We start from the raw sequence: 14,660 nt of genomic DNA on the forward strand, positions 1-14,660 counted from the left end.
TGCACAGGACTGTGACTCTCAGTTATACAGAGGACATAGTGCATGGATTTGCAGCAGTGGGGTTCCCAAGCTGTAATGGGTGATAAGCAGCACACACATCCCTATATTGATACCGGCTCACCTTGCCATAGAGTATATCAATAGAAAAGACTACTTTTTTGTGGATTATGCAAGCTGATCGCTAGGCATGCTTCACTGATATCGATGTGGGTGGGGAGGGGGAAGTGCATGATGCTTGCATCTTTAAGAACCGGACTGTTGAGAAAGCTGCAAGCAGGGACATTCTTTCCTGACTATAAGGTTACCATTTGCAATATTAAAATGTCCGTAGTGATTCTGGGGGACCCAGCCTATCCCTTGTTCCACTGCTCATGAAGCCATATGCTAACCACCTCAACAGCACTAACGAAAGGTTCAGCTATCAGCTCAACAGATACAGAGTGACCATTGAATGTGCTTTTCGTAGATTGAAGAGGTGCTGGCAGTATTTATCCACAAAATTGCATCTCAGTGAGAATAATATTCCAATGGTTATAGCTGCCTGTTGTGTCTTGCATAATATCTGCAAATGGGGAAAAGCTACCTCCAGGGTGGAGGACAGAGGTGGAGCAGCCAGACACAGGGGCTATTACAAGAGCTCAACATGGAGCTGTGTGGTTGAGGGAGAGCTTGAAAGAGCATGTTAATGGCCAACTACAATAATGTGCTGTACTGGAGTGTGCTCTGGCCCTGAAGTTTTAGGGGCTTTTAGGAATTCTATACAGCTAGTTATACATTTATAAATATTACACCATGTCTTGTAGTGAACCTATGAATTATGAGGTGCTTGCTATACATATATAATTATGTATTATTACACTGTGTTTCACTGAACCTGTGAGTTCTGTGATACAGTACAATTACAAGTAGTGTGTTTTGAGTACTGCTATATATTCTGCCTTATGTTTTGTGAACTAATAAATATGTTTGTTTTAAAAAAATGTATTGTGTAGCAAAAACTGTGCCAAAATCCAATGCTGAAATTAAAAAAACTTCATGTTTTAACAGAAATTAAAGCATGAAACTTTAAAATTAGAAAGACAGAAAACATCCCTGTCCCTTTCATTACACAAATGAAACTCCTGGGGGAATTCTGTACTCCTGGGGGAATTCTGCAACAAAAAATTAAAAATTCTGCACCTAATATTTTAAAATTCTGCATATTTTATTTGTCAAAATAACATAAGCGCACCAGTTTCAATTATTTTTGGTCACTTATTTCAAAATACCTGTCAGCACATATGTCTATAACAATACAGACAACAAAGAAGATTCAGGAAATGTTTTTTGACAAATAGATTCCTTATTAGGCATATTAATAAAGAACTCTGAGTAATAATTCATTTAAACTACAATACAGAACCGTATTTCCCACACCCCGCAGAAGCAGTGCAAAGGCTTGGGGGAGTCAGGGGTAATGGAGGAGTTGAGGGAGAGGAAGTAAATTGCGGAGAAGGAGCCTGGGTGTGAACTTGGAGGGTTGTTTGGATATGGGTGGGAAAAGTATGAAACAGTGGGTTTTTTTTTTTTTTGCAGCGGGGGGAGGTAGTTAGGGAGCTTTCCCCCATGCAGACCATCGCTGACCGCTAGCCTCTCCCGTTCAGTCAGACACATCTGCCCCATCCCCATGTGTCCTGCACCCCCTCCCCTGTCCCCATGTATCTCTGTACCCCCACCCACCCACTCCCCTGTCCCTATGTGTCTGTGTCTCTGTGTCCCCACTCAGCCACCCTCTGTCCCTATACAGCTCTGCACCCCCTCCCCATCACCATGTGGCCTGCACCTACCTCCCCACTGTGATCCTGCACCTCCACTCCCATTCAGCTCCTGCCTCAGTCTGTCCTCCCCCACTAGCCCTGATGAGCCCCGTCTGATCCTCCCAGCACCTCATGCCGTCTGTCTTCCCATAGCCCCCGTCTCCTGACCTGGCCTGACAGACACTGCGAAGAAGGCAAGCTCTTTCTCTTCTGTAGCTGGCTGGGAGCTGCTGCTGTTCTTGTGCCACAGTTCCCTCTGGTGGGCAAAAGGTGGAACTGCAGAAACATTTTGGCAGAAGCTTTTTTCTGTGCAAAACATTTAAAATATGCACGGCTCATTAATTATGTATGCACGCAGTAGCACAGAATTCCCCCAGGAGTAATTTTGGCTACACATACACCAACTGTCTCTCTTTCAAGTCAGTGTATGTGAAGCTGTGGTTGTCCTTATTGTCTCCCCAGTGCTGAGTTGGTAGGAGTAGGGATGTGATCCATGATGCCACGTGGAATGTGGTGGGGGTGTAGAGAGCTGCTACACTAGTTCTCAGATGATTGCAAAGGGTGGTGAGTCCTTGACTGATGGACCTGTAGATCAAGAGTCTACATCATGTGTGTTTGCTGCTTGAGAAACCGCCCCCCCCCCCCCAATATCCTGCTGCATCTCCCTTTCCTTTTCTTGCTGAGACTCATTGGCCTTCCTCCTGTCAGCTCTTTCCTTTGCCATATTGTCTGCCATATTTACCTTCCAGGCCCCTTGTTTGTGATCCGATGCAGAACTGGCTTGTAGGATCTCGCTGAACGTGTCTTTTCTAGTCCTCTTCTTTTTCCTCCTTATCATGATCAGGCATTCTGCAGGTGTGGAGGGGGTACCCCTCAAGGCTTCAATGGAAGCAGCCACAGGTAAAACAGATGTATCATTGGATTTACAGTCACAACAAAAAGGAAAGGATAAGTCTCAAAACTCCCTTCCCTTATTCCCATAAAATTTTTTAATAAGTAATGCTTATTGATACTTTAGCTTTGGCATGCACAGCACCACTCTCCAACCCCAACCAGGGTGAGTATGGCTTGCCAGAGATGAAGGGAGGAGAATGAGGAGGGAATTAAGATTTTTGGTTGCATGAAGCAATAAAATGGTGGCCCTTATTTTCATAGGACAGTGGCACTGGGTACTGGCACTATTTTCAATAGGTGGTAGTGATAGGTAGGGGTCGGTCCTGGGGCCGGTTTTGTTCAATATCTTCATAAATGATCTGGAGGATGGTGTGGATTGCACTCTCAGCAAATTTGCGGATGATACTAAACTGGGAGGAGTCGTAGATACGCTGGAGGGCAGGGATAGGATACAGAGGGACCTAGACAAATTGGAGGATTGGGCCAAAAGAAACCTGATGAGGTTCAATAAGGATAAGTGCAGGGTCCTGCACTTAGGACGGAAGAACCCAATGCACAGCTACAGACTAGGGACCGAATGGCTAGGCATCAGTTCCGCGAAAAAGGACCTGGGGTTACAGTGGACGAGAAGCTGGATATGAGTCAGCAGTGTGCCCTTGTTGCCAAGAAGGCCAATGGCATTTTGGGATGTATAAGTAGGGGCATAGCGAGCAGATCGAGGGACGTGATCGTTCCCCTCTATTCGACATTGGTGAGGCCTCATCTGGAGTACTGTGTCCAGTTTTGGGCCCCACACTACAAGAATGACGTGGATAAATTGGAGAGAGTCCAGCGAAGGGCAACAAAAATGATTAGGGGTCTGGAACACATGACTTATGAGGAAAGGCTGAGGGAACTGGGATTGTTTAGTCTGCAGAAGAGAAGAATGAGGGGGGATTTGATAGCTGCTTTCAACTACCTGAGAGGTGGTTCCAGAGGGGATGGTTCTAGACTATTCTCAGTGGTAGAAGAGGACAGGACAAGGAGTAATGGTCTCAAGTTGCAGTGGGGGAGGTTTAGGTTGGATATTAGGAAAAACTTTTTCTCTAGGAGGGTGGTGAAACACTGGAATGCGTTACCTAGGGAGGTGGTAGAATCTCCTTCCTTGGAAGTTTTTAAGGTCAGGCTTGACCAAGCCCTGGCTGGGATGATTTGATTGGGGATTGGTCCTGCTTTGAGCAGGGGGTTGGACTAGATGACCTCCTTAGGTCCCTTCCAACCCTGATATTCTATGATTCTATGATTTTAACTGATATCTCCTGTCTGAGAGAGAACAAAGGCATAGAGAACACAGCCGCTGCTGGTGTCCTGAAGCTGTCCGGGCCTGTGTCTCACTAGCCAGTTGACTGCAGTGGTGCCTGCTGAAGTCATCGTGGAGTGGTATAGGAAAGTGTCCTACCATGGAAGAAGAAATAAGGCTTCTATCTCTAAAAACCTTTGAGAGAGGATTGCAGAGCATCTCCATGAAAGTTTTATCGAGTTCTCTCAGGGGGGAGGGATAGCTCAGTGGTTTGAGCATTGGCCTGCTAAACCTAGGGTTGTGAGTTCAATCCTTGAGGGGGCCATTTAGGGATTGGGGCAAAAAATTGGAGATTGGTCCTGCTTTGAGCAGGGGATTGTACTAGATGACCTCCTGAGGTTCCTTCCAACCCTGATATTCTATGAGAAGGATACACGGGACATCCCTACATACTTCAACAGATTGCTCCGCATGCCCATCTCCTGCCTTACCTTACTCGGGAATAAAAAGCAGATAACAAGGTCACATTTATTTGTTGTATCACTCCCACTTGTCATGTGAATAAAACAATGAAAAGTTGATACCTGTGTCCTGTTTACTTGGGACTGGGCTGGACACCATCTTTAAATTTAACATTGTAAGGAAAAATGCATGCGCACACTTACCTGAGGTTTCGTCCCCTTCATAAGGCTCATTCTGATGGGACTGACTAGGCTGTGGTAGAGTCTCAAACAGGTCCTGGCTTGTGGCATAGCTGGACACCCTTGCCATATGTCCTCTCCTTCTTTCTCCCCTGTTTACGCCAGGGGTCACTATTGCAGACTGTTCCAAGGTATCCATGGTTTCCTGTGGAGTGCTGGTGGCGTCTCTGCCAAGAATGGCATGCAGCTTGTAAAAGTGATAGGTCTGTGGTGCATAGGGTGAAAAATCAGGATGGGGGTGGGGAGTGATAGGCACCTATATAAGAAAAAGCCTCAAATGTTGGTACTGTCTCCATAAAATCGGGACAGCTGGTTACCCTAGTGGCTGGCGTAGCACCAGATCAATTGTTGGCCTATGCGACCTTGTAGTATGCCTGCCTCAGTTCCTTCCCTTTCAAGCAGTACTTCTGCTAATCTCTATTTTATCCCTTCACCTGTGTCCCCTGTGCAGTCTTTTTGTAGATGTCCACATTCCTTGCACAGCCTCTTCTCTCTATAGGCCCAGGAGATGCAAGGCCTCCTGTGTATTCCAGGTGGGAACACATTTAGTATGTGGAGCCAGCATGGTTGTCAGTTGGGCAGTTGCACACAACAAGGGAGAGCTGCTAGGTGTGCTCACCAAGGTGGGCAATCAGGCAAAGCCATTTAAAAAATAAAAGGGGGTGGCTTCCAGTTCTTGTGACCTCTGGGCAGCAGAGTTCACAACTGTGACTAGCGTGGTCACTGTTGCAGGGAATGGGGCATTGTGGGACAGTTGCTGGAGGACCGTTAGGGTTAGCGTATCTTGATGCAATGTCAGATTCACTGTGTTAACCTCTGTAGGTCGACTGTGGCTCCAGGCCATTTGAGGAGATGGTTTTACTGCTTCACAGTTATAAGCTGCTTACATTGGCCAGAGGAAAAATATTGAGTGTAGGCACATGTACAAATAGGTTGACAAAAGGTAGATTACATCGACCTAACTTTATAGTGTAGACCGGGCCTAATTTTACTATACTCCTGGTAGTAAAGTTATGCAAATGCATAAGCGTTTGCAGGATCTGGGCTTAAATGGACAAGATAGACAAAGGCGGGAAAGGAAAGAAATACAGAGAGGTGAAGAAACTTGCCCAATGTCACACAGTGGGCCACTGGTAATAAAGTCTTACAAAAACTATTCTTTGACTTGTGTATCAGACAAACTGTAGGACAAATAGTCGACATCTAGTACATTAAAATAGCTGCCACTGAAAACCAGACCAACTTCCTAATTTTGTTCTTGCATTCCTAAAATTGGATGAAGAATTTTTTTACTTGTGACTGTATTATTTGATCAGAGACTTCACCTGTAAATGTTTAAGTGCAATAAGACTAAACAGTGTATTTTCATATATTTTATAGGTTTTACTGAAAACAACAGCTGGAGATATTGACATAGAGCTATGGTCAAAAGAAGCACCAAAAGCATGCCGAAATTTCATCCAGCTTTGTATGGAAGGTAATGATTGAGTTGGACAGTAGTTGTCGTTAATATTATTCAATGTACAGTATTGGTGACTTCTTCCATTTTATGCTTTTTCATAAAACAGGAATCACAGGAATAGTACACTAATGTCCACGGAAATTGACATTAAGATATAGTTACCAGTGTGCAGGAAAACTAGAAGTGTTGAGAAATACGTTTTTCAAAGCTATAGAAAGAGACCTCAGACAAAGAATTTTAAAAAGCATTTTAAATATGTTTCTCAGATCCAATAGATGGCAGGTTATTACTGAACTACAATACATGAGAGACTTAAGAGGCCTTACTTTGTGGGTATTTTGTAATGTGTAACTATGTTCTTCAGTAAACTCATGAAATGATAGCTAAGCGGTCCAAGGAAGTCTCTTGAAAAATTACTTTGTGCATCACTCTCCTTTCCCTGCTTATGACTTCCTGTTTTCTTTCAAAAACATCTGGGGATTTTTAATATTTCATTGTGCTGCCATTTCAGAGTGGTGGGAGCTCTGTAATCCAGATCAAAGAAATGGGGTTTGGGGATTAAACGATCTGCCTTGGGAAAACCACACCATGGGAGGATGAAGGAGCTTGTAGCTACACAGTATTTCCAGCTGGTGCCACTAGTCCTTTTATGTATCTTTTAGGGGTAAGGTACTTCAAGACCCCTTCTGATGTGTACCATTTCTTGTAGATATCCTCTGTATAGGAGATTTTCACTCCTGTCTTGTGCCTCCAGCATAAATCAAACCCATCATTTCTTGTACCGCTAGAACATATCTGTTTGAAAGGCATTCAGTCCTGGTATAAAGACTTCAAGTGATGGAGTCCCTTGATAAGTTGTTCCAATGATCAGTTACCCTAAATATTTTTTTTAGTCTGAATTTGTCTAGTTTCCACTTCCAGCCATTGGATCTCATTATGCCATTGTCTGTCTGCTCAATTAAAGAGCTTTCTACTGTTGAAAATCTTCTTCCCTTGTAGGTACTTATAGATGATGATCAAGTCACCTCTCAGTCTTCTCTTGGGTAATCTTAATAGATTGAGCTTCTTACCTTTTTATCTGTAAGGCAAATTTTTCAGACTTCAAATCATTCTTGTAGCTGTTTTCTGAGCTCTTTCCAATTTGTCAATATTGTTTTTGAAACATAGACACCAGAACTGAACTCAGTACTCTAGTAATAATCTCACTAATGCCATATGCAGAGGTAACACCAACTCCTACTTGATAATCCCCTGTTTATATATACAAAGATTGCTTTAACCCTCTTAATAGCTGCATTGCAGTGCGAGCTCATGATTGTTTGGTTATCCACCATGAGCTTGAAGTCCTTTTCAGTCACTGTTTTCTGGATACAGTCCGTCCCCCGGATGGAGGACTGTATTCAGAGGCCTAAGCCATGCACCAAGGAGACGCCAGTCCCTCATGAAACCCTGCCCGGGTGAGACTATTATAGCAGTGAATTCCACATTTGTTGATGCTCCAAGCACTAAAAAGAGCACTGTGCTCCGTGAGTTAAGGCAGTGACCCTGAAAAAGGTAATGTCTTCGTGCTTCAGAGATTGACATTGTCTTTTTCATGGGTCTCTGCCTTAGCTCAAGGAGCACAGTGCTTTAATTTGTCATGATTAACACTATCTTTATCCTCCTAGTCAGCAACCCAGAAGTTATTTTTGATTCCCTCACCCCCATATTTATGCTTTGTCCAAATCCTGCCACTTCTTCCTCCCTGGCTTCCTGTCTGAGCCTTCAACACTGTCTAGACATCAAAAGCTCTTGTCCAAGTCTGGATCGCCTCCCATCTTGATTTACTCCCAGGCATCTCCTTATCTTACTGGCTTCACTCCCTTCCTATGATATATATGTTGTCGTCCCCAATGAAACCCTCCATACGCTTGCCTTTCTCCAGGCATCAAGTTCAAGTTTCTTGTCAATTTCTTCATGGGCCTAAATAAATCTGTTCCTCCTTAGTTATCCACTCATCTCATTGTGTTGCTCCAATGGGCTTTGCTAATAATGCCTGCTATGGATACTCATTTATCCTACAAATGCCTCCAGGTGTTACAGATGGAATGCCTTCCTTGAAATCATCTGAAAGGCAAATACAATTCTCCTTTTAAGACCCACCACTGCTGTGATGCTTACAAGAAAATAAGTAATTATTGACATTTAGATTAATAGTTTTTAAGGCCATGGGGACCATTATGACTATCTAATTTGACTTCTTCATTAACACAAGAGAAGGAACCTCACTTAGTGATTTCTGCATCAGGTCCATAACTTCTGTTATGCATATCTTTTAAACTGACAACCAATCTGTATATAAGAATATTTAGGTTTAGGGGCAGATGAGGATAGTTTTGTGTTTTTAATTTTTGGGAAAAAACCCCACCCACCTTCTAGCCTATGTTGCTGCATCATTTTATTAGGTTTTTCATCTTTCTTCCCCCTTCTCTCCCTGGCCCTTCTATTGGTTGTTTGTTAGTTTTGAATTTATCTCTTTAAGGCAACAGCTGTCTTCCTATTTGTTTGTTCAGCACCTTGAACACTGCCAAAATATAAATAGTGAGAGGGACTTCTCAAGAAACATAAATTGGCCAAATGCTATGAAGTAACAATTTTACACTGATAATTAATTTTGAATATCTGATTTATGGCACCCAGTTTACAACACTATCCTAAACACACAGAGTGCTGGAATAGTGTATAACTATGTCATAATGACGAGGCTTGCTAGGAAGGGAGCAAAAGTTCACATTTTATATGAGATTATTAGAGAAAGAGTAAAGTTTGTTTTCAGTAGTCAGAATAACAACATTACTAATATGGTGAAAAAATGTTTGAAATATATGAAGACTTCTTGAACTTGGCTTATTTTAAATGGAAATATCTCTGTCTACAGTATAAAATTTGTAAGTCCTCCATTGTCTTAAAACATCATGTTTTTTTAATTGACCTGCTGCATATGTCAAGCAGAGTTAAATTTTCACCTCCCAGAAGCTGTTTTGATTCCCTATAATAAAACCAAGAAGCACAATAGACTCAGTATTTCAGAGTCTGATTGGAGCACCATATAAGGTGAAACTGATGAATACTTGTCAGTGTTGGTGTGTAGCCAATACCATTGTTTGGCCATACTAAATTATAGATGTATATGAAAAGCTTTGGTCATAGAGAGAGAGAAGAAAAGAATGAAAGGAGGAAAAACCTTCCATGCTCAAAGTGTGAGAGTAGAACCCTGTGCTGTCAATTTAAGAACTTTTATACTCTAACAGCTTATCTATCACGGAACGGTGGCCGTTAATTTAGCAATATTGGCAACATGCCTTCTCATGTTCTTGGTTTATTTTTTTAACCCAACTGTCTTTATTTCCAGTCACTTACATGATAGTGGTGTTATACTTAATTTCTTGAACACTTGATAACTGACAATAGGAAATTATTGGCACGGAAAAACCCAGCATTGTGACAAATAATGTGAAGTATGCAGTTTATTTTTTCTCACATTTATTGATATAGCTTGTATGTAGTTTTTAGCTCCATTAATTCACATAAACTAATCTTCAGGTTAGGAAATTAAGAATTACCCCACAACTTTGATTGTGTGGTGGTTGGTGGAAATATAGTGCTAGAATATTCCTACTAAGTGAAGCTCCTGATGATTATATTAGAGCAGAAGTCTAAAAAATAAGGAGATACTATAGAATAAACACAGACACATTGGACTTAATTCTCCTTTTATGCTGATCTTCGTCAGTAATAACTCAAAGTTCTTGGTAAAAGGAATATACAGGACAGGAGAACCAGGTCTATTAAGACTATCTGGGAGATGACTTCTTTTATTTCCAGCATGTATCTATTAATATTATCCTTTCAGTGACATGCAATGCCTTCAAGTGTACAGCAACACAGAAAACTGTTCTGTATTGTATATTAGTGTGTTTAATTTTGACACCATTGTCTTGAAAATTTTAAGATGTTTACCTGATCTCACATTTTATGGTACTTCCCAGTTCATATAAATGGGATATTTTATCACTGAAAATTGAAACAGAAGTTGAAAATCAACAAAATACCAGTCTTTGAGTCAAAACTCAAGTTCTAACTTCTGTACACATAATAATATCTAGCCCCAGATCTCAAAGCACTTCATAAATGTGGTCAATATCACTGTTATCAGATGGGAGAAACTGAGACACAGGGCAGCAAAGTGATTTACTCAGCAGGTTAGTTGTAGAGCCAGGAATAGGTTCCCTGAGTCCCACTCTAGTGTTTCAGAGTAGCAGCCGTGTTAGTCCGCAAAAAGAAAAGGAGGACTTGTGGTACATTAGAGACTAACAAATTTATTTGAGCATAAGCTTTTGTGAGCTACAGCTCACTTCATCGGATGCATTCAGTGGAAAATACAGTGGGGAGATTTATATACACAGAGAACATGAAACAATGGGTGTTACCATACATACTGTAACGAGAGTGATCAGGTAAGGTGAGCTATTACCAGCAGGAGAGCGCGGGGGGGGAAACCTTTTGTAGTGATAATCTAAGGTGGGTCATTTCCAGCAGTTGACAAGAACGTCTGAGGAACAGCGTGGGGGGAGGAGGGGAGGAATAAACATGGGGAAATAGTTTTACTTTGTGTAATGACCCATCCACTCCCAGTCTTTATTCAAGCCTAAGTTAATTGTATCTAGTTTGCAAATTAATTCCAATTCAGCAGTCTCTCTTTGGAGTCTGTGTTTGAAGTTTTTTTGTTGAAGAATTGACACTCTTAGGTCTGTATTCGAGTGACCAGAGAGATACAAGTGTTCTCCAACTAGTTTTTGAATGTTATAATTCTTGATGTCTGATTTGTGTCCATTGATTCTTTTACGTAGAGACTGTCCAGTTTGGCCAATGTACATGGCAGAGGGGCATGGCTGGCACATGATGGCATATATCACATTGGTAGATGTGCAGGTGAATGAGCCTCTGATATTGTGGCTGATGTGATTAGACCTTATGATGGTGTCCCCTGAATAGATATGTGGACACAGTTGGCAATGGGCTTTGTTGCAAGGATAGGTTCCTGGATTAGTGGTTCTGTTGTGTGGTGTGTGGTTGCTGGTGAGTATTTGCTTTAGGTTGGGGGGCTGTCTGTAAGCAAGGACTGGCCTGTCTCTCAAGATCTGTGAGAGTGATGGGTCGTCCTTCAGGATAGGTTGCAGATCCTTGATGATGCGCTGGAGAGGTTTTAGTTGGAGGCTGAAGGTGATGGCTAGTGGCGTTCTGTTATTTCCTTTGTTGGGCCTGTCCTGTAGTAGGTAACTTCTGGGTACTCTTCTGGCTCTCTCAATCTGTGTCTTCACTTCAGCAGGTGGGTATTGTAGTTTTAAGAACGCTAGATAGAGATCTTGCAGGTGTTTGTCTCTATCTGAGGGGTTGGAGCAAATGCGGTTGTATCGTAGAGCTTGGCTGTAGATAATGGATCGTGTGGTGTGGTCTGGATGGAAGCTGGAGGCATGTAGGTAAGTATAGCAGTCAGTAGGTTTCCGGTATAGGGTGGTGTTTATGTACCCATTGCTTATTAGCACCATAGTGTCCAGGAAGTGGATCTCTTGTGTGGACTGGTCCAGGCTGAGGTTGATGGTGTAATGGAAGTTGTTGAAATCATGGTGGAATTGCTCAAGGGCTTCTTTTCCATGGGTCCAGATGATGAAGATGTCATCAGTGTAGCGCAAGTAGAGTAGGGGCATTAGGGGATGAGAGCTGAGGAAGCATTGTTCTAAGTCCGCCATAAAAATGTTTTCACACTGTGGGACCATGCGGGTACCCATAGCAGTGCCGCTGATTTGAAGGTATACATTGTCCCCAAATGTGAAATAGTTATGGGTGAGGACAAAGTCACAAAGTTCAGCCACCAGGTTTGCCGTGACATTATCGGAGATACTGTTCCTGACGGCTTGTAGTCCATCTTTGTGTGGAATGTTGGTGTAGAGGGCTTCTACATCCATAGTAGCCAGGATGGTGTTTTCAGGAAGATCACCGATGGATTGTAGCTTCCTCAGGAAGTCAATGGTGTCTTGAAGATAGCTGGGAGTGCTGGTAGCGTAGGGCCTGAGGAGGGAGTCTACATAGCAAGACAATCCTGCTGTCAGGGTGCCAATGCCTGAGATGATGGGGTGTCCAGGATTTCCAGGTGGTTACATTGCTTACACTATAGATATTTTAAAATAATTCTAAAAGTACACTTATAGTAAATATTCTTTTTCTTTGCAGGTTATTATGACAACACAATATTTCACAGAGTTGTGCCTGATTTTATAGTGCAAGGGGGAGATCCCACTGGTACTGGGTCAGGTGGAGAGTCAATCTACGGGCTCCCCTTCAAGGTAGGTATCTGTATAGTTCGTTTTTAATTACTGTATATTCATTTGCAAGTGATTTTATGAATAGCAGAGATTGCTAAAACAAAGCTCACACAAGAAATTAATATTTTTCTCATGTACAGTGATTGCTTGCACATCTTGTGTTTCCATTTTTGCATGTGCATTTTTTTCATGCACAGTTCCAAAATCTGTCTGTATTGTACCCAGGGTACTAATATAATATGTTAGCCTATTAACAAAAATTGCATGAGGAAAAGTGAAAATAAGGTACAGTAAGAGAGCATGAAGAAAAGTGGAATCAAAAGGGTGAAATGAGTGTAAAAATTGTGTCAGTTATTTAAATGTAAAAACATCACTGAAGTGATTTCAATGTTTTTCCTACTAGATATTCAGTAGAGCAAAAGGAGATCAGAAAGCATCAGGTAAACTTGTGTGGAATATTACAATAAAAGGAGAGTCAATAGCTTTCAGATATCTTCATCTTCTCTTGCCCAGATTGCAATTACTGAATAATGCTTTCCAACACTCGTTGTGCTAGTATTCTGGCAGCAGCAAATATTCAAAAGTATGGACAAATATTTGCATGTGCCAAACTTAGATACAGAAATACTCTTATACCTGTGCAAGTTTAGATCTGATGAGCATCCATGCACAGCCCTGTCTTAAACATATGTTCACTGGGGTGTTTGCACACACAAGTTAGAAATCATAGGAATGTAGGCTTGGAAGGTCTTCTAGTCCATTGCCCCACACTGAGGCTAGACCAAGTTGGGCATGTGTAACTCTTCAGTGTAGTTTAGAGTATTTCTAAAATTTTACACCCAGTCTCTTAATATTTATATTCTTCATATGTTAGAAGGTACCTTTAAAAACAGACTTCCCCTTTGTACGTGTTCTTCTGTTTGTCTCTCACTTAAGCATTGCATTGAAACAGAGAGTGAACTAGGTATGAGAGAGAGGTTTTGTTCTATGATTTTGTGATCTGTTAGACAACACTGAAGTGGTTAATGCTATATGTTCAATTATTTTATCACAGGGAATGTTTATAGGCAAGGCCCTGTATACTATGTGTAAACCTGCATTGCTCTTTTCAACCCAGGCTTCTGGTTCTTTTCTAACCTCAGGCTTCAAAGGAGACAGTTTCTCTTTTGGATTGCATGAACAAATAGATTTATACTACTAAACAGGGAACACATATGATCGGTCGGCCATACCATTTTTTTTTTTTCAAGTTAACATTAGCATGCAACTTTTGTTAATTTTTTGCATGCTAACTCTGCATACAGTATTTTTTGGAAATGATTCAGTTGCATAAAGTGAGTTTCAAGCTTTGCGTCCAACAAGGGCTACCATATGGAATCAGGGCTGAGCAGGATATTGTTACTGAGGTGCCTCTGTGGTAGTTCTGTCCAATAGTGTGGCTGCATTGTTGATCTCCAGGTGGTAGTGATTTCTTTCAATTCTGGTCTGTGATGGGGTTTACAGACCCCACACAAAGGCTAAGGAAGTGAGGGACTAGTCCTGGCCAAGAGGACCCTGCCCCTCTGCAGCTGCAGAGCATGCTCCAGATAGAGAACCTACTTAAAAGGGGACTCTGACAGTCAAGCAGCTGTGGAGGGAGATTGAAGGCAAGGCTGTCTGGAGGCAGGAAGCCAGTTTCCAGCCTCTGGGACAGAGTGGTCCAAAGGAGAAAGGTCTGGACTGTGGGTAAGACCCAAATGGGAAGCCAGGGGCTTGACTCTTTTCCCTCCCCTGCTCCCTGAGAAGGGAGAATAACTGGACATTGAGAAGTGAGCTGGGAAGTACCCATTTTACTGTTTAGGTTGTTGAGGCTGATTGGAAACACTTTGCTAGGGAGGGGCAGAGTGTGTTACCATGTCCCAAACTGAAGAGTGGGAAGGTAGGAAGTAGCCCAGGGGAAGCTGGTCTGGTGTATCGGCAAGAGGGGTCTTAGACATCCTTGCACCTTCCCCTTTGGGCCCAGGACTAGACCTGGTTGAGAGGGAGAGCCCGGATCCCCTACCTTCCCCTCCTCCTATATGGCTGAGATAACCCAGGGTGAACTGGGCAACGCTGGATTGTAACTCAGATGCCAGGCTCGCGGACTGCCCAGCAAGGCCATCCCAGGACTTTGGGGACTTTTGAGCC

The 14,660-nt window shown here is 42.4% G+C and overlaps 1 protein-coding gene across 6 annotated transcripts in view; it reads left to right on the plus strand.

Annotated features, from left to right (window-relative positions):
- Nucleotides 1–14,660, plus strand: part of CWC27 (CWC27 spliceosome associated cyclophilin) — a 209,690-nt gene that overhangs the window by 1,865 nt on the left and 193,165 nt on the right. For all 6 annotated transcript variants that reach the window (XM_007058988.4, XM_043546331.1, XM_043546330.1 and 3 more), the window contains exons 2-3: nt 6,051–6,147; nt 12,403–12,515. In XM_007058988.4, the coding sequence (XP_007059050.2) occupies nt 6,051–6,147; nt 12,403–12,515 (210 nt within the window). The remainder of the gene's footprint in view (nt 1–6,050; nt 6,148–12,402; nt 12,516–14,660) is intronic.

Source organism: Chelonia mydas, chromosome 5, assembly GCF_015237465.2.
Source record: "Chelonia mydas isolate rCheMyd1 chromosome 5, rCheMyd1.pri.v2, whole genome shotgun sequence".
NCBI classification, from domain to species: Eukaryota; Metazoa; Chordata; order Testudines; family Cheloniidae; genus Chelonia; species Chelonia mydas.